The sequence below is a fragment of the Rhinolophus sinicus genome, chromosome 1 (genome assembly GCF_057876585.1).
Source record: "Rhinolophus sinicus isolate RSI-liver-muscle chromosome 1, RSI-T2T, whole genome shotgun sequence".
In the NCBI taxonomy this organism is placed as follows: domain Eukaryota; kingdom Metazoa; phylum Chordata; class Mammalia; order Chiroptera; family Rhinolophidae; genus Rhinolophus; species Rhinolophus sinicus.
In genome coordinates this window covers 158,500,613-158,523,980 of record NC_142501.1, presented here as the reverse complement: position 1 = coordinate 158,523,980, position 23,368 = coordinate 158,500,613, and the positions used below count along the sequence as shown (strand labels likewise).

The following is a 23,368-nucleotide window of genomic DNA, read 5'->3' as shown; positions in this document are numbered from 1 at the left end:
AACTGAGGCGTAACAAATTTTAGGAGTTTGGGCATTTATCTATTGCAATTGGGCAGCACCAGACCAGAAGTGGTTAGGAGACCTCCACTGACAGGAACTTGGGGAGAGACTTTTACAGAGAAAAGTGGGAGGCAAAATCAGGAAATTACTGATTGGGTATAGCTTAAAGCCTACATGGCTGTTTGTCTGGTTGTCTTTAGGTTTTGATTTTATAACTTTGAGACATTTACAGGCTTAGATTTTGAGTTGCTTCGTAGGCTGCCAAGGCATTAGAACCACCTCAGTCTAATGGCATCCTTAATTAAGTAACAGAATATAGTGAATTTTTCTGCATTATACATATAACTCAAACAACCTCAAATCATTTTTAGACTGAAGTAGGATGTCACTCACACACACACACACACACACACACACACACACACACACAACTTAGGCAAACACTTCTTTGTGTGATATCTAATGTGGATAGAAAGAACAGAGACCAAAACTGTAGGTTGACTCTCCATGCAGCTCAGTTTTATATGATGAAAATCTATAATTCATGATTGACTCAATTACCTGTAATTCCAGTTAAATACCTCTAAACTACTTGACATTGGTCACAAAGGAGAGACCACTCATTACATTGGAATATTCCTGTTGTAACGATAGCGTCATGTATATATGGATCATACACTCCAGTGCAAGTCTAATAAAAATGATTAAACATATTTGAATTACTGAGCATATATACATAGGCCTGTTCTAATGTACGAAGATAACTTATTCAGTGAATAGACTAAAAAAAACAAAATGGCAGAGAACTTTCAGTCAGTTTTATTTAAGAATGTTTTCCCACCCACAATATTACAGGTGAATGGCTCCATGCATTGATCTGCGGATTTAGTTCTTGACCATATGAGTAAGAACAACCAAGCTTTCCCAAATAACCCTTTTACAAAATTATCATAGACAATACTTCTTTAATGCATAATCTGGTATTATTAATCACTTATTATTTAGATGTATTGCCTTCTGCAAGTTTGGTCATATGTGCTTCCACATGACTCAAAACCAACAGATGTTTTCTAGATCTTAAATATTATTTTTGTACAACTTATATTGCTTTCTTGAAATACGGTTTATAAAATTTACATTTATCTTGTTTGAAGCATAGTAGCACATTGTAATAATTTTTTTTAAATCATAGGAAAAGCAAAGGAAAAATATTCTTTTACTTTAATAAAAGTCCAAATAAGCTTATTAAAGACATCGCCACACACACACACACACAAAATCCAGCTAGTGTGTATCAGGAATCCTCTCATGATATATAACAAAGATAAGAATACTGTGATTTGGAAGGTAATATTTTAGTTTTCCAAAAAGCTTCTGTCTACATGAAGTGTACCCTGCCATACTTCCATCCAATGTACTCTATGCTGTAAAAACCTAAGACTAGGTCAACAGCCAGTTCATAAATAGCTATGAATTATCAGTACTTTCTTCCTTTGCTCTGGCTATTCCTTTTACCTGGAACACTCTTCTACTTTATCCACATAAGAAACTCCTTATTAGTCTTTAGAAGCCAATAAAATGTCACCTGTCTATAATTTTTCTCAAAAACTCACCCCACCAACATTGAATTCAAAAGCTCCGCTCTCTCTGTTTCCAGGAACTTTACACCTACCTCCACTGTGGAACTTACACTGTACTGTTATTCCCTTAACAAAGACAACAGTATCTAGAAGGCAGAACCAAGTCTTTGTGGTGGTGGCAGTTGTCATTTCAATCTTAGAACTTCTCCATGCTCATGTTAGGCATTCATTACATTTTGATAAAGCAAAATAAATACCCCTTGAAATTTACAGTCCAAAATCAATTTGCAGGAATGTCAGCTTTTGACTGGATACAAGCAATATCAAAACAATTTAGTTTAATTTCCTAGAAAATTCAAGCTACTCATTTTTCTTAAGGGCAATGAACTGTATTTTTCACTTTTCAATAAACTGACTCACTGGCATGAGCACTGCCTTCCAGGACCTTTTCTGTCAGATTGGAAAAGGAATACCTTTAAAAATTTCAGCAGGCCTCTAGAAGTGCACTATACTACCACTATTTACATTGACAGTATATAAAATCAAGTATTTGCAAAACATTAACTTTGAAATATTAATAGATAAAAATAAAATACTGAATACACTAAATTGATAATCAAGTACAAACTAAATCTTCAACGGAAAACAAAATGGTGTATTTCACAATCAAAAGGTGGATAAAATTCATTATCAACAAGACAAATAATAACAAGTGTTGGAGAGGCCGTGGAGACAAAGGAACCCTCTTACACTGTTGGTGGGAATGCAGACTGGTGCAGCCGCTATGGAAGGCAGTGTGGAGGTTCCTCAAAAAATTATGAATAGAATTAATCTATGACACAGCAATCCCTTTCCTGGGTATCTACCGAAAAATACATTTATCCGTAAAGATACATGTGCTCCGATGTTCACTGCAGCATTATTTACAGTGGCCAAGATATGGAAACAACCAAAGTATCCTTCGATAGATGATTGGACAAAGAAGATGTGGTATATATACACAATGAAATACTACTCTGACATAAGAAAAGATGAAATAGTGCCATTTTCGACAACATGGCTGGATTTTGAGATTACAACGCTAAGTGAAATAAGTCAGACAGAAAAGTAGAGAGCCATATGATTTCACTGAATTTCTCCAGTGATAAGGGTGCCTTTGTTATTCACGGTGGGCCCTTGGACCATATCTGAGTTTATGCTAAGGAGATGATTCAGAATGAGAACTGGTCATGACCAAAAAGTCCAACCATGTGATCAGATAGTTGAGTCTTTAAGCCATAGTGATATTAGCAGGAAAAAAAAAATTATATAAGGCAATCTGTTATGGTGTATAATCATTTTTATATAAGTTAGTTTTCAATTTTGAAAAATGAAGTGGCTTGGAATTATAAGTGTATTAAAAAAATAGTAAAAACAGCTACTATCAACTGAGTCCCTACTACTTGCCAAGAATTTTATATACATTATTTTAATAATAAGTATTTAATTATTATTTCATTTTAATAGATGAGGAAAATGTGATTCACTGAAGTCACTGACTTATCGCTCTCCTATATTTTAGAGACATCATTCACATTCTATGATTGGATAATCCTACCCATCCCAATACTGTATTACCATGACCTAAACAAGTAGAAAAGTCCCAAGAAAGGCTCAAGTGCCAAAAATGAACTGCTTTCTCAAAGGGTTACTGAAAAAAGAAACAAAGAGGAAAAAGTTCTAATATAGTAATTTTCCTACATTTTTTTTACTATGAGTGCTCATAGCTCATCATCTTTGGATTATATCCAGCACTTCAAATTACACAGCTGGCTTAGTCAGAGTTGCTTTCTTCTTGGGTATCAAATAAGATAAACCCCTAGTCTGCTCAGGTATCACAACCCTCCTTCACCAAATTATGTTTTTTACAACATGATTACTGTTGCAATTGTTTGCTGAACAAGTGCGCTTTGCGGTAGAGGAAGAGGGAATGGAAATGGGCTATTGCATGAACTAACACCTGCCTGAAATTTGTAGCTTGCTGTCTGCATTTTTGCATACTTTATGTGGAAATGTGTGGAAACTAACACACATTCATTCTGTCCTACTTATCACTTCACAGAATTAGACTATGTGATGGCTACTGGGTCTTCACCTGACCTGAGCCGGAGCTGCTCTGAACATTCATAAGCACTGTAGATTACAATGCTTACGTAATCAACAGGGCAGAAGTTTATGATATCACTGGGAACATACATGATCATTCAAATGCTCTTTCAAATATTTTTTATCTTTGAAATGTGAAAATGAAGTTTCTACACAGTCAGGCAGTGATGAATTTGATCGAAAAACATATAAGGTCTCTATTCCTTTTGATTTAATTTTCATGAGAATCTATGTCTGAGAGAGAAATATAAATTTGTCTGCTGCTGGCCAGTGTTAGTGTGTTCTTTGTCTATTTACATAAGGACCAGGATATGGAAGTAAGTGATTTCTCAAGAAAGGTAGGGGATTATCACTGGCAAATACTGGTAGGTACAGGATGCCAGTGCTTAAAAGAAATTGTCTCGTCTAGTGACTTTGCATAACTATTTCAGAGCTGTCCTAAGCTCTGTGTTCATGAAGTACCAGAGGTGGCTTATGAGCTCAAATTAGTCATGTGAGAAAGAGTTAAATTCAATACGTGTTTGATACTCTACAAAGCATCCTCCCCAATTATGTCTGCAAGAGAGTAAGTTAACAAGCATTACATCACCAGAATAAATTCTCATTGGCTGGTCTTTCCCTGAGGGCGGACAAGGGTTTGCACCTGCTTATAGAAGATGATGCTTTTAAAGATTAATCCTATAATGTGTGGGGAAAAGGTATTCTATATGCTCCATTGAAAAGAAATACAGAAGCATTTTAAGGCAGTAATTTCCTTCAGATGCTTACTTATTGTGTGTTTAGGTGTGAGGGACTATGTGTGTGTGTTTTAAGGAAAATACCCAAAGTCCTGTATGTATGGGAATCAGGTATTAGATCTTGATTCATATCAGCACTTTCACAAGAGACTCATGAACAGGTATTGCAAACCAGGGTTAGATTCAATTTCATACAGTCAACATAATTTTAGAGTTACTGAAACTGACAATGGAGGCAAACAAAACAATCCTCAAATCCTATTGATATCTGCATGGATCTTGCTCTAAGGAATGAGATTTAGATGGAAATGGCTTGGTCAGGTTTAAATAAGGTTCCTGAAAAGAAGAATATTTTGAGGAAAGACAGTAATTATCATGACAATTTATTTGAATGACCTGTTTGTAAACATTAGACCCTGCAAAGTAAATTCTATCAATTTCACATGGTCAAACTCAAATTTAAAGGCTTAGGACAGGGAGAATAGCAAAGTTACGCTGCCAAGGGGATGTGCATATGGGGACAGAAGGTATGTGTAGTCATTTTTTATAATCCTCTACAATAGTCTCTTGGTTTCCAGTCTGTACCATACCCGCCGTACAGCCTGCTGCCAGATTTAGTCCTTAAAACACATTAGATCATTTACGGTTATAAACATTCGATGGATCTTCACTGTCTCTAGGATAAAACATAAATTCTTTGTCATGGCAATTAAGGTCGTTTATAATCTAGCCTTACATCCTTGTCTTGCATTATTTTCTAACCCTTGCCTATTTTCCTAACTCAATTATTCAGTTTCCACACATGCTACAAACCAGCCCAGATATATTCACAACAGATGTTCTTGAAAAAGATAGTCCCAGCCACTGTTCCTTGGAACTCATAGTCTAGTTGGGAGATACACATTACAAAGACAATTACCCAAATAATAGTTGAGTTCAGATGAGGAAAGGTGCTACAAATGAAATGCTCACTGCACTGTGAATGCTGGCAAGACCCACCCGAGCCTGCCCACTACGTGTGTGGCATCTCTCCATGTCAAGTCAGAACCCTGAAGGACGAATCAAACTTTGCCAGGTGAATGGAGAGGTGGGGAGTAAGCAGTGTTCTTGGCAGGGGGAACAATGTTTGTGATAAAGGTGAAAAGACGCTTTCTGCAGGTGAAAAGTAGTGTGCACTCTTGGAAACAGCACAAGAAAGCCAGTGAGGATGACACACAGGAGTGACGGGAAGAACTGTGGGGCGGGGCAGGAAGAGTCCAGCTCGCGTAGAGCTAGCAGATAATGTCACACGTTTTGGATATTAACCTAAGAATAATGGTTAAAGCATTTCTAAAATTGAAGGAAAAATACACACACACATATATATGTGTGTATATATATATATATATATATATATATATATATATATACACACATATACATGTGTGTGTGTGTGTGTATATATATCTCAAATGGGGAAAACTGCCTGTTCTGTGCACATTTCTCTAATGAAATGTCTTTATCATCAAGGGTAGAGGGAACGGAGAACATAAAAGTAACAACATAAAGTGAGAAGTGCTAAGATTGGAATAAGTTCTGGCATTTATGTGAGCACCTCAAAAAGGAAGCGAAATTGGATATAGGGGTCAGAAAACTATTTGTAAAGTGACAGAAAAGCTTCAAAATCTTATGGATGCCCAGGAAGGTAAGAAAGAAGGAGAGAATGCAGTGTAGACCTGGGGAATAGTAAAAGCAGAGATTGGACTTGACAATGTACCTTATGCAATAGAGGAGCTGGAAGAAGTTCATGATAACCAAAGAATATGCTGAAAACAGAGAGTAAAAAGAGATGAAGGTGGGAGGTGACAATGGGCTCCATGACCACTAGGTAAGGGGCCTAGGAAACAGGGTGGGAGATGGCAGCCGTAGTTACTGTGTTCAAGGTGAATCGGCTTTTAAGGAAGTCTTTTGAATGAACTTGGTTATTTATATATTTAGCAATAGCCAGTTTTGCAAAATGAGAAAGAAGAGAAAAATTAGTACTACTAAATAATTTTCAGAAGAAAATTAAAATGAAGGAGAAATTCATGTATTGTCACAAAGTTTCAGCTTCTTGCATGTTATTAAATTATTATCCAATAAATTCTCTTTCAGCCTGGAATACATACCTAATCTGTTGTGTTCCCTTTACTCCACTATGTGGATGGCTACTTTTTTTTTTTTTTTTCCCTCATGTTATTGGCTTCAGATTTCTAAAGGGGAGAATTAAGACAGGCTTGGCTTGACATCATTTCATAATTCTTACTTGAAGACAACCATTTTTCAATGCCAAGATAAGAACAATAGCTTTGGAGCAGAAGTTATTTCATGTTTAAGATTTGAGGTGATGACAGGGATGATGAAAGAAACTAAGTGTTCAGTTTATGTGTGTGCCTCCCAAAACTCCAGGAGTGACACGTTACGAGGTGTGGAAAGATTACTCATGAATGATACTAATAGCAACAGAAGGGGCATTAAAGTGCCCTTTAACAATTTAGGCAAGAATAAAGGAAGAAGTATATCATTAACCTTTTGGCACTAGCAACCCATGCTTCATGACAGGGTGTCGCTGGCTTGTGTGTTCTGTCATTATTTTCTTTGGAAACTTTATGTTCCCAAGTTCCCAGGGCCTGGGCTTAACAATCCAAACTCTCATTTAAGATACTTTGCTTGGAAGACTCACTGATTCTCAGGCAGATAGTGCATTTCTGCTTTAGTCCATTAGATACTACCTCAGAGGCCCCAAATAATGGAATTGCCAGATGTACCTAAACAGAATTAATTTTGCGACTATGGTTAGGAGCTTGTATATCCTGGCTAAGTCGAAGAATATATTTGTGCTTTATAATTCTATTTTTGGGGTAGAGGAAGAACTTGCATCTCAAGTTCCTACAGGATTGTTTTATTTCCCTTTGTATATTGTTCAATTCTCTGTCATTTTGAAGGAAGTACTCTGTGGCCCATGTCAGATTCCTAGCAATGTTACAACTTACTTTTAAAACCAACGTCTTTTCCCCAAAAAAAAGGGGGTGATCCCTTATCTGTGGCAAGGCAACAGAAGAAAAATTTTTTGTTCCTCTCATGTAAATTTAAGCCTCCTAGTATTCATGTGTAATTGTCTAAATTAAATGCTTGGAGAATTTTCCCATGCTTCTAAACGCAGGCCATTTAGGCATGACCTCTCAAACATATCCACTATAATGAAGGGGAAACAAGCTTCATTCAGGAGAACGAAGTACATGAATAACAACCAGAAAAACCTGACTGGCACAGGACTAGAGATATAGTATGACTCAGTAGGTAATATGGAAAATACTCCACTTTCTCATATGGTTGATAAAAAAATGACACTTAAAAGCATGATGAGCCAGAGAGAGTAAAAGGCTCACCACTGAACTCTTGAAAAGGCAACAAGGAATCAGGTGCCCTAGAGGCAATTTACTATGTTTTCTCTGGCATTTATCTGGTTGCTTGATTCCGGAGCTTTCTACAAGTTTTCTACATATAGTAAGACATTCATTATCACAGCACCTTGTGGCCAGTAATGGGACAGACAGGATTAACAACCCAGTGGGATGTAAGAGAATGGACTGTGATCCACATTTCTGTACAAACTGCTGGCTTCGTCAGTTGGTGGTCTGTACTTACACAGGCTTCCTGTTTCCTATGCTATCTGTATATGTAGGGTGGCTAAGCCTTTTTTTTTCTTAGTTATTTCCTTAAATCAAATCCATATATGTCTAGCTACCTGCTTCATAGATGTGAATAATTAAAAATGCTGCTCATATCACTCAGAAGGCATTCAATGGAACCAAACGGTAAATCAATCACCTGATGAAAGTTTGAAATTGCTTTCCACGAACTCTGTCTATGACCCACCAATGGAATCTCCTTTCTCACCACGTTAACTATCACGGCCAGTAATGAGAAACAGGGTGGTAATTCAAATCTAAAGTTATATATTTCCAGATTAGTACTGTAGTGGGAATGGAAAGAAACACAAACACTGCTTTCTGCTGGGCATTATACTCAGCAAATCACATACATTAGCTCATGGGAGATGATTATTTCATTTAGATCTTCATAACAACTTTGTAAGATAGATAGGTATTATTATCTCAGGGTTCAGATGATAAAATCCAGTCCCAGAGAAGTGAAGTGATTTGCCTAAGATCATAATTGTTTTAAGCAACAGAGCTAGGATTCCAACCCCAGTCATCCTGACTCTATAATCTTTTATGAAAAGTTGGACATACCATAAAAAGGGCATGAAGTGAAAGTTAACTCTTAGGTTTCAAATGTGGAGTGCAATGCATATATAAGACTGTAGAAAAATAATAGAAAATATAGGTGAAAAGATGACTTAAAAGCATTCCAGGGATTTTAGTTCCATTTCTAGTACTTAGAAAAATCATACTGGGCTTCTATGTGATTCGAGACTGTCTCTGTCCTCATGTTTCAACTATTGGGTTGCAATTTTGAGGAATAATTCTGACCAAATGGAGTCCCAAATTATAGGGTCCTTTTTACTATAGGAGAGATTTCCTGTCCAGTGGAAATTCTTTGGATGAATGGAAGGTATGGCTCCAGCTATTTGGGGCACAATTCACAATTGTTTACAATATCACATTCCCTTATTTAACTAACAATGTTGGGTACAAAAGGCTTTTTGTAATTTTTCCTCCTTGCCTTTGATCTGTTGTTCTCTCCACCTGGAAAGAGCCCCTTCTTCCTCTGCCCACTCTTTACCTAATGTACTCATACTTAGGTGAGATTCACTGATCCTTTCAGACTCATCTCAAAGGGACTCCAGAACTGGCACCATCACTCTTGCTTATTTGAAAATTCTTAGAGTCATAATTGATTCTTCTCTTTCTTTTACATCTAATCATTCACCCATCATCCTTACTCTCCTTTTAAATTATATCTAGCATCTAAGCACCTCTTAACATCTTTACCCGTTACCACCCTGGGCCATGCCCATCTTGGATAATTTCTTACTTGGACAATTACAATAGCCTCCTCATAGATAGGTACCCTGACTGCTCTAAGAGACCTTTGCCATTCAATAGCCAGGATGATACTGATAAAATGCAAAACGACTGTCATTTATTTTCCCCAGATCCTCCAATGGCTTTCTATTGCACTTAGAGTAAAATCCGAATTCCTTTCTGTGGTCATTAGGCCCTACATGATACGGCACCCTTGCTGCTACTTGTTTAACTTTATTTCTCACCATTATTTACTCTGTCCCCATTACAAGGGCCTTCTTGCAGCTCACCAAATCAACCAGGCACACTGCCTGCAAGGTCTTCCCGCTTGTTGCTCCTTGTGCCTGGGACGATTCTCCCCCACATATCCACATAGCTCTCTCCCTCGCTTCGTTCAGGTCAGCAGTGAGCCTTCCCTTGCCACCCTTTTCTAAGCAACCTCATTTCGTAATTCTCTAGTCCCCTTATCTTTTTTTTATTTCTGTAACACTAGACACTGACTAATATGTGAAGACGTCTATATTTGGATTTTATTTGTCTTCTCCAACCAGAGGTAAGCTACCTGTAAGGACTCTGCCTATTTGGGTCACTGCTGTATCCCTCGTGCCTGTAATAATGCCTGACACATAGCATCCCCCCATCCTCTCCTGCATCCTAGCTCCCAGCTCCCCTCTGGCCTCCAGGAATTCCTGAGAGGGCCATGGGCAGCTCTTCCTCTTCCCATCGTCCTCCTCAGCTCTGTTTGCAAAGGGGTATTGTGAGGGGCCAGAGAAGTCCTTGGGCTGCTACTGTGCTGAGAATCATGAGCCAGGAAGAAGTGGCTCAGCTGGTGTGTCCCCTCCAAGCCTAGGGGTGTCCGATTCCTGGCACAGTTTAAGGAAAGAGAGGGTTGTAGGCCCAAAAGTGGACAGATGGACCATTTCAGGGTCTGGGCTTTCTCTTTCCCCTTGCTTTTCCAGGGAAGCTGGGCTAAATGCCCCCTTGCCCTCCCTCTCTAGGACCACCCATTATTCCTCATGTACACATCTCTTCCAAAGTTCAAGCACAGACTCCATCATCAAAACTGTTCCCCCCAGTAGCCCAGAGGGCCGGTGCTGGTCCTGTACCCCTCTATCCCTAACGGGCGACCCAGCTCCAGAAGTGCACTTGCCCCATCGCCCTCCCAGCCTATCCATGGGAAGGTGAGCTGTAGTGGTAGCACACAGGACCCCACAGGAGGACCCAAAGGGCAAGCAGAGCATTGAGAAGCAGAGAGCCAGGAGAGAGAATTCCTATCCCCATCCCTGCCCGCATTGGCTCCCAGCCTGAACCTCAGACCCCCTGTGTTGTTGTTTTTAATTGAGATATAATTGACATATAACATTGTGTAAGTTTAAGATGTACATGTTCATTTGATACACTTATATACTGCTATCTGGTTACACTGTGGCTTTAGTTAATACCTACTCTGTTTCCCTGAAAATAAGACCTAGTCGGACAACCAGCTCTAATGTGTTTTTTGGAGCAAAAATTAATATAAGACCGGGTATTATATTATATTATATTATATTACATTATATTATATTATATATTATATCTTTTATATTATATAAGACCAGATCTTATAGTAAAATAAGACCGGGTCTTATATTAATTTTTGCTCCAAAAGATGCATTAGAGCTGATTGTCTGCCTAGGTCTTATTTTCGGGGCAACACGGTACCATATGATCCAGTAATCATGCTAATGCCTATACATCCATGGCTTGTGTTCTAACAGCAGGTAACTCGCCCCACCACTCTGCACATACACACAAAAACTTTAGTACATGAACCAGGAGACATATGAGGTCTTGGGGGCCCTGTGTAGCCCTGGGCCCAGGAATAGCAGGTGAGGCTTTCTCATCCCTAGTTCCTGAAAGTATGACCCAGGCCTGCTTGCCTTGGGCTGCCTTAACGTATGTCCTGGCCCTCTGTCTCCAGGGTTGCTGCATGCAGCAGTAATAGCCTGATCTCCTAAGTCTGGGGGCCCAGAATTCAGAGCAGACTCCCACTCTGTGGCCCCCAGCCTGTCTATCAACTGACATAGCCCAATTCAGCCGTGGCTGGCCTGCCTTCTACCTCATCTGTCTGGCATCCCAACCTCACCCCTGAGCTGTCCTGGGACATTCTGTACATGTCGATAAGTTTGCCTTTGCTAAGTTTCTCTTGCTGTATATCTAGAGTCTTTTAAATAGCAAATGGTGGCATTGTCAATATCCCACATCAGCTATTTCAAATTTTACTTTCAATATCATCACTGTTCATTTTCTTGTTGGCTATTCCCTCTTTCCATTATCTATAACCACTGGGAGACAAAGAGTCCACAAAGCTTACACTTTGTTGTCTGAATTGAATGGACCATGACCAATCATCAACAAATTTTGAAAGAAGTGACACAATTGGTCACAGATCACGATGCACATTTGGTACCGTATTTCCCCGAAAATAAGACCTAACCAGAAAATAAGCCCTAGCATGATTTTTCAGGATGCTCGTAATATAAGCCCTACTCCCAAAATAAGTCCCAGTTAAGATCGTCAGCCAGACAGATGCATTTAGTATATCTGTTACAACACACGACGGACATACTGAATTATAAAATAATAATATTAATATATAAATAAATAATATTATTGACATTAATACTTAAAATAAATGATAATATAAATTATAATTAAGTATTTGTAAATACCCAAGCGGGCACCTTTGGATGAGAGGTAAATGCCTATGTAAACATGAATTTGAGACTTATTGCCGAATGACCAATTGGAGCACAGACACAACGCACGAATAACGTATGCACTTGATAACGAACGGACATGGTTGTGTCCAATATGAATCTTCATAATTCAATACGTCGTGTGTTATAATGGACGAACTTAATGCACTCGTGTGAAATAAAGAAATGTTTTCTGAATTTTGGTGCCAGCAATTTTTCGTCGCTTTTGTGTGGACCTTCATTTTTAACTGTCATAATTTTTGTTGCCACTCCTGTCTCGTAAGTCTTCAATTAACACTTGATTTAATGGTAGATTTAAAGGGAATAACATTTTGACCCCCAGACAAGATGAGCACAAAAAGAAAGAGCTATTCTCTCGAGTACAAGAAAGGAATCGTGCAGGACTCCCAGGGCAAGAATCTTATGGCTTTCTGCAAAGAGAAGAAGTTGGATCTCTGAATGGTCCAAACATGGCGAGCAGAGTATGATAACCTCAGTCAACAGGTGGACGAGGGAAATGTTAAGAAGCGCAAGTGTGGATCATGTCGGCAACAATTATTTCCTGAGCTGGAAGACATCATCTGTGAATGGATTGCTGACAGGAGAGCAAAGGCTTTGGTTGTGTGCAGGGCTGATATTCAAGCATTTGCCCTTGCAATGGCACCACAGTTAGAAATATCCCCAGAAGAATTCAAAGCATCACAACACTGACTGCATGGCTTCCTTCAGCGATATGAACTGTCTAAGATCGACAACACTGTTCAAGCTGGAAGGTACTGAAGTTATTCAACGTGCACTTGCATTCAAGTCCTTTGTTGATGGCATCAACTTTTGTAAATACCAACTGTCTAACCTCATTGCTATAGATGAAACTGTAGTGTTTATGGGCCAAGGATCTCAAACAACAATTAATCAGAGGGGTGCCTCATCAATCTACATTCCCTCCAGTGGTTACAAAAGTGCACGTGTTACCTGTATTTCTGGCAATTCGTCTGGATGGAAAGAAAGCCCCACCTCTAATCAGCATTAATGGCAATAAAGATAAGTTTGAATATGTTTCAGGCATTTATGTTCTTGAAACCGAAGAAGCCTGGTGCACACAAGCAGTTATAAGGAAGTGGTCTATTTGATGCTGCCACTTGTTTTGCGAGGTGGCCAAAGAGGTCTGCTGGTCTGGGATTCTGCCAGCACTCACTGCGCTAAAACCATGAAGAACTTCCTTGCAGAAAGTAGATCAAATAATGATTCCCGCAGGAATGACTGCCTATCTCCAGACTCTTGATATTGCTATAAACAAGCCATTCAAGGACCATTTGCACATGGAAATCAATGACTACATTGAAAATAGAATGGAGAGAAAACAGCGTGGAAACTTTGTGAAGCCTAGAGGTCATGACTTGGGTGAAGAATTCATGGGATAAAATCACTGACAGCTGTGTTGCCAATGCGCTACGAGCAGGCTACATGGACAAAATGTGCTCATTTAAGGAGAGCTCTATTGCTGAACATGAGAGATTGGGATCAATGGTTCTACAGGAGATACAGTCGCAAGAAATTCAAGCTGGATTCAGGGTTTGGAGAGTTATGACGATGTTCCAGAAGAAGATGGCATGACTGTATTTGAATAAATGTAGATTTTTGTACATGAATAAATAAATATGGATTGTTGTACATGAGAAAAATAAGACATCCCCTGAAAATAAGCCCTAATATGTCTTTTGGAGCAAAAATTAATATAAGACCCGGTCTTATTTTCAGGGAAATACGGTATTTACATAATAATCTGTGGACTGAGACGTTGGCAGAGAAGTTTACACTTTGTGCAACTACAGTTAAGATGCCATGTGAACTGAAATTCGAGCCAGCCCAGTGGTAACTGAAATCTCTGCACAGCGGAGCCAAGCAAAGTGAGGACCACCAAACACACACACCATCGTCCAGGCACTTCTGAAACTTGCTATGGTACATGTTCTGGGGGGAAGGGAATAAAAGGAGTAACTTTTTTGTTTCCCAAAGGAAAGTATGAACTAAGTGAAAATGCAGGACAGTAGAGATAATAATAGAGGGGGAAATTATAAGCGCTGGCTATGAACCCACCGTGCCCATGACTGTGTCATCTCAGGCAACCGTCCCAGGCTCTGTGTGCCTCTGTGACGGGGGGAAGTAACAAGACCTATCTTATGGGGTTATAGTAAAAATTAGATGAATAATTTATGTAAAAGAATTAGAACAGTACGTAGGCACATTGTAAGTGCTTCTCGAACACTAGCTACTATTATTACTAAACGAAGAATAATTCCAAATGACCTGAGAAGAGTGTGTCCTCATGGAGAAAAGCCTTTCACATCTTCGTTATTCTCAATATCATTTTCTACTAGATTTACCTGCTATCTCTCTAAGAATATTGACAATTTTGTGACTGAGGTGACAGGGAATTGTTGGAGCAGTGGTGGAGGGAGAGACAACAATTGTCTCTCTGCCACCCCTAGTCCTGACCACATATAATAACATGAGTCCAGGAAGGGCTATTCTATCGTATTCTGGGCTCAGGAAGAGGCGAAAGAAGAAAGAAGGAAGAAGAGAATGGAGCACAGGAAAAAATGAGAGCAGGAAACCCTAGTAGATGAAGGAAGATGGGCTTTGGAGAGCACCATATCTAAACCAAGACAAAAACCTGACATTAAAGTCAAAAAGAAATATTTAGGAAGTTTTCATATCTCCTTTTGTCAAGAACCATCCTAAGTGGTGATGCAACCCTCATGCTGTACCTGATATAATATGTCACTCTTCTTAGAGAGGAGCCTGATTCAAAACTGAGGCCAATACATCTAATAACGAAGAAGATTACAAATAGGCATCTGTATTTTCTTAGGACTAAAATAGATAAAAATAACTCCCGGTTTTACAGATCACTGAATTTGCAATTACTTACATATTTCCAATATTCCCCAAATGGGGTCATTGACGAAATTGTTCTTTAAAAAAGTCATTCCCATCAAAGGAATCTACTTGAAATAGGTCGTCTTGTTTCCTTTATTAGTGAGCCAAAGATTTCTGCAAGGACAATTTAGTGCATCATTTGATTTTATCTACATCCGTTTTGTTGATCTTGGCTATAGTTAGAGCGAAACTTTCACCGATACTCACAAAGCAGCCACACTTTCCCGTTGGCAATTCAGCCACATGTTACCTAGGAGTTTTGCGGCAAAACCCAAGCTCAAGTTCCTCCCTGTCAGGTTAGGGGATCATCCCTCACCTCAGGTTAATTCCTCATGAACAACCTGAAAAACGACATGTCAAATCCTATCACCTACCTGCTCCTCTGCGTGGCTGAGTCATGGCCCAGCTGGCAAGGCCTTCTTTATCAAGTACAGGCCTTTATCCTCCTGAGGGCTGTGGCTCTGTGATCCAGCGGGTACCACAAGTCATGGTATCAGTCATATAGGTGAATTTTATGGCAGCATCAGAAAAATCTGACCTTCTGAAAGTTCTGTGTTTAGACAATCATTTGGTAGCACTCAGTTGAATGTCCAGGATACACTAAGCATTAGAGTTAAAAGGAGCCATTGCTGTCCTTGATATCATTTAACTGGTAACAATGTTGATGGCCAGAGAGGTTGCAATATTAGGTCTAAAAGCGCCTCTTCAGTCTCCCAGCCCAATGTTCTTTCCTGTTCATACCATATCTTTGTTTCTCTTTGCCATTTCCTTTTTTATTTCATGATATACTTAGATACATACACAAGTGCAATTTAATTTAATACATTCGACCAAGTATGCAACCTAAAGTGCATATCCATGTGTGACAAAGCATATGCACTTACTCCAAAATGCTCATTTTAAAATATTTTCAGGATATCCACATAAGCAAAAAACATTCTTAGCTGAACACAAGAGGTATAGAAATGATCTGAAACCCATGAGCTACCATATAAGAGAAGGAAGGGTCTTGTGAGATGTGGGGAAGTGCTGCGTAAGTTTTCCCCACAAGCAGTCAAGGGTCTGAACTGAAAACCCCCACTTTTCTTGCCTCGAGCTGGTTATTATGTGCTGTCTGTGCCATCTGGGTGCATCATAAGTGGCATCATAAGTGTGTGGTGATTTTGCAATTAACACATGGTAATTGTTCTCAAGAAGCCGAATGACAGTGCAAAAAAAAAAAAAAAGAAATAAGGTCAAGTCTTAAAATGAAATATATCCTTACTCTTTCAAGTTGAGAAATTCAAATAAATTACTGTTATCTGACATGAGTGAGTGACTGTGGACTAAAGCAATGAGGTCACTTCCTACAGAGCCCAGCATGTACACACACTGCAAACATACACACAGGCAGACACATGTGCACTTGGAGAGCCACCTGCTAGGCTGGAAGCTCCAGCCCTGGCAGGGAGCCTGTGAACGACAGCCTAGGAGGGCAGCAGTGTGCGCTCTGCTAAGGGCCGTCAGTACTTTGCTCTCATTCACCGTTCTGTCCTCAGAATGTGCACCATTGTGTTGCATATACGTGCCCTGAGGTTTTCCTTTTTAGCATGAGGTTCAGATTGCCTACCTGGATCTAGTCCCTGACAGACCCTGGAATCTCACATATATGGGGTCAGTATCCTAGGACACTTCCAAGTGCCTGCATGTTCAGTTTTTTTCATCACGATGCTAGGACTTGGGTGACCCATGAGCTGATGACCAGATTCCACGTGGAAATGTAAAATTTGAATTATTTTTTAAATTGCCTCACCTATTCCTTTCAGTTTGTCTGTAAAAACACACCTATAACTAATGAAGTTCTTGGCATGGACCCGCTTTTTCTGGACAGAATGATCAATCTCATACATAAAATATTTCTAATATGAAAAGATCTCCACTTCCTTTACTATATTCTTGTTTTATTAGACATCTAAGATCCCTAGACTAGACTGAAAACCTGAATGCACATAAGTAGCTGACAAAGATATTGGATTAGGAGTCAGGCATCTAAAAACGTATCTGTGTCGAGGCTCAGTTTCCTCATCTGTAGAGATAAGGCATTGGGTTAGATTTTTTTTTTTTTTAATTACTATCTATTGGCTGCCTTAGATCCTTCATTGGCCATAGAAATGTTAGCCGAGTTCCTCTCCCTCAGTCTGTTTAAAACACAAGAGCAGAATACTGAATTACCCAGAGCTGTCCAGAAACACAGTTAGGGTCAGCAAACACACAAAGACTCCTGGAATCTCAGAGATTGGCTGAGGATAGAGCACCAATGGCGAAGTACAGAGACATGCTCCAAAACACCAAAACAATGCCTGCTATGAAAGGCCAACTGAATTCTTTCACAAAACACTGCACTACAAGGAATTTAATCTGAAAGCTAAATATTAATGGTACAATTATATTTTCCTCCCAAGAAGGGAGAGGAGGAGGAAAGGAAGAATGGAAAGAAGGACAGAAGGAAGGAGGGAGGCAGGGAAAGGAGGGAAGGAAGAAAAGAAGGAAGGGATGGGGAAGGAAGGAGGGGAGGGAGAGGAGAGCAAGGAAAAAGGAAAAGGAGGGAGGAGGCGGGAAGGAAGCACGTAAGTGTGATTAAACTCTTTTCCCTCAGAGGAAAGAGGTATAATGACTAATAACTTAATAATGCCCCCATCAAATAAAAAGTTTCTCCACTATCAAAACATGCAAAATAGAATCTTCATCTTCACTTATCCAAGGAGACATCGTTTATTACCTTCAAAGTCCACATCTCCAACTAATTTTGTCTTTCCTGTCCCTGGGTCGCGGACATAGTTGATACCCACATCAATTACAGCAGCACCGTCTTTAATCATGTCAGATGTAATCAACTTTGGAATACCTGAAAGCAAAACAGACTTGTAAAACACTCTAAAAACTTAAACTTCATCCTTGAATATGAGTATAGCAAAGGTTTATACATCTAATGTTTCTGTTGTTATGGCTTTTAAAACTAAACAGCATACACTGTTCCCAAGGAAGAGGCCGACTGCGTTTGACAGTTTCTGGTCGAGAGAAGGACAAAGGAAGCACATGTAGGCTTCTGTGGATAAAATCCTGCCAAGATTCACGCTTTCAGCTTTGCTTGCCAGATTGCTCTAAATGGATACCTGTTTGAGCAGCATGTTTTTGTATTTCATCTACAAATAACATGGGTAGATGATGGAGGTGAAACAGGCTCCTGTTGACATTTGGTGGAGTGGAATGGTGTGAAAACAACTTCGAAATTGGAGGCAGAGGAAAGGAGAGAAGGAGGAAGATTAAAAAATAAAGATAGTAATTCCCATTCCTTGGGGTTGTGGTAACGTAAAGTGCCATACACATACTCCAAATATAAAATGCTATCTTGAGTGTTCTTTCTATTTTTTCTTGGTTTCTTTGATTAATTACATCTGTATATGTCTTGGAAAGGTGTAAGATATAAAATCTACTCACTATTTCTCCATTACAGTTTGAAAGACAGCTCTACAGATATTATATAACCATCTATTTTTCTATAACCTCTTATCAATTTTTATTTCAAGTACAAAAATATCATCAACAGTTTTCCATATTTTTTAGCAGACTATCTGGAAACACTGCTTATATTCCAGAGGCTGGTCAAAAGAAGAATGATTAGAGTGACTCTAGAAGTCATGTTACATGGAGGAAGTGCTATCAAACTAGTTGGTTCAACTGTTTACTATCAATCTGTGCCACAGTGTAAAGCACCTGTATCACTGAACACACTGTTTAATTCAGCTAGCTTTAACTTTTCATAGCAAGCCTTTTTCAATGAAGGAAGCAGTATGTTGATTTACATTCTGGCACAGCTCCTTAGCTTGTTGTGGACCTATAACACAGAGTTCCCAGAAGGTACGAAACAATCACGGACTAGTTCTAGTCCACACATTGAATATCTCTGAAACAGAGGAACAGTTCAGTAAACTCAGGCTGCCTATTTCGGAAAAAAATACAACTAAAACAAAATCAAAACCCAATAATTGTGGTAGTGTCTTCAATATGTTAAACTGAATAGACAGCAGATTTATTCTGTATGTTTTTAGAAGGAACAATAAAGGAAGGAGGGAACAAAGGGACTAGATTTTAGCTCAACATTAAGAATATTTTAAGAATAAAATATGCCACAAAGAGAAACTTTATATTGTCGTTATTCCTCATTAGAAACAATTCACAATAGGATAAAGGAGGGATTGAATTGGGAAGGTTAGTGATGCCTTACAAGTCTATGATTTAAACATTGTTTCATCTAGTCAAATTGGAAAAAACAAAGTTTTTTTCTTCTCTCAACTAATTCATTTCTGAACCCTTGCAGATTTCTGACCCCATAAAAGACCCTACTAAAGAAAGAAATAATACAAATTGTACTTAATGACTGAAATTACAATAAATGAACATACACAATCTCTATTTCAGATGTTAAATACTCTAAGTCATCCACTTACACTGCTGTCTTGTAGAGGCAAATGATTGATGCATTTAGTTCCCAAAGTAAACAAATACAGGATATTTAAATTCTTATCACTTGATAACAGTGAAATGGCATTAAAAACTATTTAAATATTTGGTGAGGAAAAGACATACACATACCATTTCGATGTGGAGTCAGAAAAATTTTTTTTTTTTTTAAATTGATAATGAACAGTGATTTCATGTGAACATTTCATGAGCATCATGTTTTTTTGTGTATGATAATTCCATGGAAATGTATTCTTATATAACTTGAAGGCTCAAATGTTGCACATGAGAACCGAAAACATCCACACCCACATAGCTTACTGTGTACATTAATACGACTTTCCTATTCCACTGTCTACAACGACATGACTTGATTATTCCAGGAACCTCTTGCTCAGAAAGATAAAAGTTGCAAGTAATTTTATTGTCTTAGGAACTTACAGAAAAACTCACTTTAATTGACATCAAACTGTTTGCCTTTTCAGTAGATGGTATCAAATGATTATTTGTTCTTGAGGACTCTTAGAAAACCTTGCATCAAAAACCTCTCCTTGTTGTATTTACCATTCCTAAACTTCTATATTATGATTCTTACCCACTCCTAACCAAAGCTCTGCATTGAAAGACTTGCCTTAAAACACACCAGAACATCTATTAAATATCCAAACTTTGCTTCTACACCCCAACGTGCTACTAAAGTAATCTGGCACTCTGGGGGAAAAAAAATCCTGATTTGTGGAATGTGATGATTTGTGTGGTATGAATACTTCTATCATGGCTGACTTCAAGCTACCAAGGTGACATCACTGAACATGGAAGGAGATGCTCAGAATCCACCTTCACAGGCTGCTAGGCGCTCGCTCCAGCATACCACTGCTGCTGAGGGGCTGTCAAGGTGGTGTCCTCCATGCTTCTTTAACAATAAACTCAGATTTCTCTTGTCAGGGGATTGTTTGGGTGATATTTGGGAGGAGCCAGTATTCAGCAATACTGGGGATCTATGAAGATCTAATCCACAACTTCCCTTGTTCACGATCCAAGACCAAGGGTGGCTCTGTGGCCTCTTGAACCTCTTGCTGGGATAGGAAGCTGTTGGTCTCTCAGATTCAGCTTGAATCTGAACTGATTTCTTTGCATTACAGCTCCCCAAATGCTAAGTTTATTTTGTCTTTTATGAATAAGGAACCCTTTTTAGCAATCCTTTGATTATACAATCAACTTAAAAAACTTTTATCCTTGGTGGAAATCAGTCTTACTACGTACAACAATGTGTCTCTGTCCTTGTGATTTTTTGTTGTATCTCTATAAGGGAAAAGTTCACAGGAAGGGAATGGGGGTGAGCTGGATAAGCCCATTTTTCAAACTGACCCTGAGGACTGAGAGGTTCAGTGTCTTTTCAACTTTGGAAAATCCTATGGGAAAACTTTGCCTCAGGACACTTAGTCAAAGTTTGTGAGAACTTTCCTCAGTCTTGTCTGTTTTTTTATTATTATTTTTTTCTGTGAAATCCTCCAACCTTTTCTATCTGCTGGGAACTGAAAATTAATCAGGTTTGCAGCTAGAGACGGGTCAGAAATTGTGGGGAGGGGCATGCTGAGGCACAAGGTACACAAGCCGTCCTTTTAACTGACTAGTCCTAGACTCTCCTGGATTTGCTTTTGTCTAAACCTAAAACCATGCTCCCTCTGACGTAGACACCTGCTTCTTACATGTATTTATACCATATCCCAAATTCTTATATTTACTTTTCTAAATAGCATCATTTCACCAAGGATAATTTAGAATTATAATAGCCATTCTGAGGAAATTTTGATATGTCAAAGTGTTCATTTGAGCTATTCTTTAGAACATAAAGGAATAAACTGCCAAATATTCAATGGTCTGCATTTTTTAATGTTTTTGAGGCAGTATCCAAAGGTATTCAGATTCTAAAATTGTTACCTTAAAAGATGTCTCGGCCAAGGCAAAAAAAAAGGGGGGGGGTGTGAAAAACTAAAAATGATCTTTTAGATTCCTCCAAATCTCAGCACAAATCTAATAACCTTTATATTATTATTCCTCTTCCTCCAGCCTATAGTTTTCCATTTCCTTCTGACTTGTTCCTTTTTCCTCCTGGCTGGCCAGAAACCTCCAAAGAACAATTACTTCATAAAGTTAAATCCCCTTTGGAACAGGGAAAACCATTTAGGTTTTAAGATCCAGTCTTGTTCTGAGCTGAAAGCCAGTGTTAAGATTTTTCCAAAACTTAGAAAGATAAAATTTGCAGAGGAATTAGGCATAGTTTTTAGAACATATAATCCAGCACTCCCAAAGATGTATCAAATAGTACATATGTTCCGATGCAAAGAATTAGAAGGAAAGGTAGAATCAGAGACCCCAAATTGTATAAGAAATCAGAGGGATTTAGAAAAGCTGTATATATTTGACAAGGTCTTTTGGAAACTATCCCCAAAAATCATTCCTGTGAACACAGATTGGACTCTGATTCAGTCCCAAATCCACAGAAAGGCTCCATCCATTGGAGAATTCAGAGACAGGCTCTTTAATACCTTTAGAGAGCATTCAGAAGTAACTCCTGATACAGATGTAGCGAGCTCTCTGCTAACTTTCTGTGACATCTTAAGCCTGAAATAGAAGATTTAATATTCAAGAAAAGCTAAACGGGAAATTGCCCCATTGCCAGACCTGCAGCATTTTGCTAAACATTTTGAAAGAGCCTAAGAATAAAAATTTAATAAGACTTGGAATAAATGTACGACCTTATAGATAAAACAATTAGGTACTCCCAATTGTTAAATATGAAGAGAATCACTTAGTAAAGACATTTTTAGATACTGTGAACAGAAAGAATATTGGCCACTACCACTCCACCCCCCCAAAAAAAAGCACCTAAAGAAGGTGCACAAGGCACTTTGTTCTGTGAGGAAGAGGAGAAGGTGGAATCAAATGTCCAGTCTCCCGTTTTTACCCTGAAATTCACAAGGAGAAATTTCTCACAATGTGAAAGACAAACTTTTGCTTGATCTGGGCATTACTTAGCCTTAAAATCCGAGATTCTTACTCAGCATCTCCCTTGGAGTAAACAAACTACTCAGGTGATGGGTGTCTAATAACCCCTCAGATATTCTGCATGTCCTGACCGAGAGCAGAGGTACAGTCTTTCCTCCTCTGTGACACCACACCTGCTAATGTAAGAGGGAGAGATGTACCCTGAACATGGAATTGCCAGCAGATTCCTTGCTAGCTTGATGGTCTCTTTCCTAAAATCCCTGAAGACTCCCTATTCACGACATCACAGCTAATTTGCATAGTGACTTAGACTTACTGGTACCTGTAGGACTAAATCAAGCCTAAATCGGAGCTCTCAAAGAGGTGCTAGAGCTTTTGTGGGTAACACTGTTATCATATCAGCTGGGTTAATGAGCTGAACCCATCAAGATTCAGATTACCCTCTTTAAACCTCTATCTAAACTTACATAATACTCAAAATACAAGTTAAAGTAAGACTAAAACTAACAGAGAATGTACTGATTCTTACAACATTCATCCTCTTAGTTACAAATCTCAATAAGTGAAGATATAGATTCATTCAGAATTTTAGGGCCATAAATTGAGTATTCATGCTTTGGTTCCCTATACCAAGTAGCATACTCTAATTCTATTTTATTTTTATGCCTCCTGAGGCTCTATGTTTTAGTTTTAGATCTGTATTTTCTTTT

General features: G+C 38.7%; 1 protein-coding gene across 3 annotated transcripts in view; it reads right to left on the bottom strand.

Annotated features, from left to right (window-relative positions):
• MTHFD2L (methylenetetrahydrofolate dehydrogenase (NADP+ dependent) 2 like) overlaps positions 1–23,368 on the bottom strand; it is a 98,737-nt gene that overhangs the window by 1,436 nt on the left and 73,933 nt on the right. For all 3 annotated transcript variants that reach the window (XM_019720739.3, XM_074324454.2, XM_019720747.3), the window contains one exon: positions 17,908–18,033. In XM_019720739.3, coding sequence (XP_019576298.3) covers positions 17,908–18,033 — 126 coding nt within the window. The remainder of the gene's footprint in view (positions 1–17,907; positions 18,034–23,368) is intronic.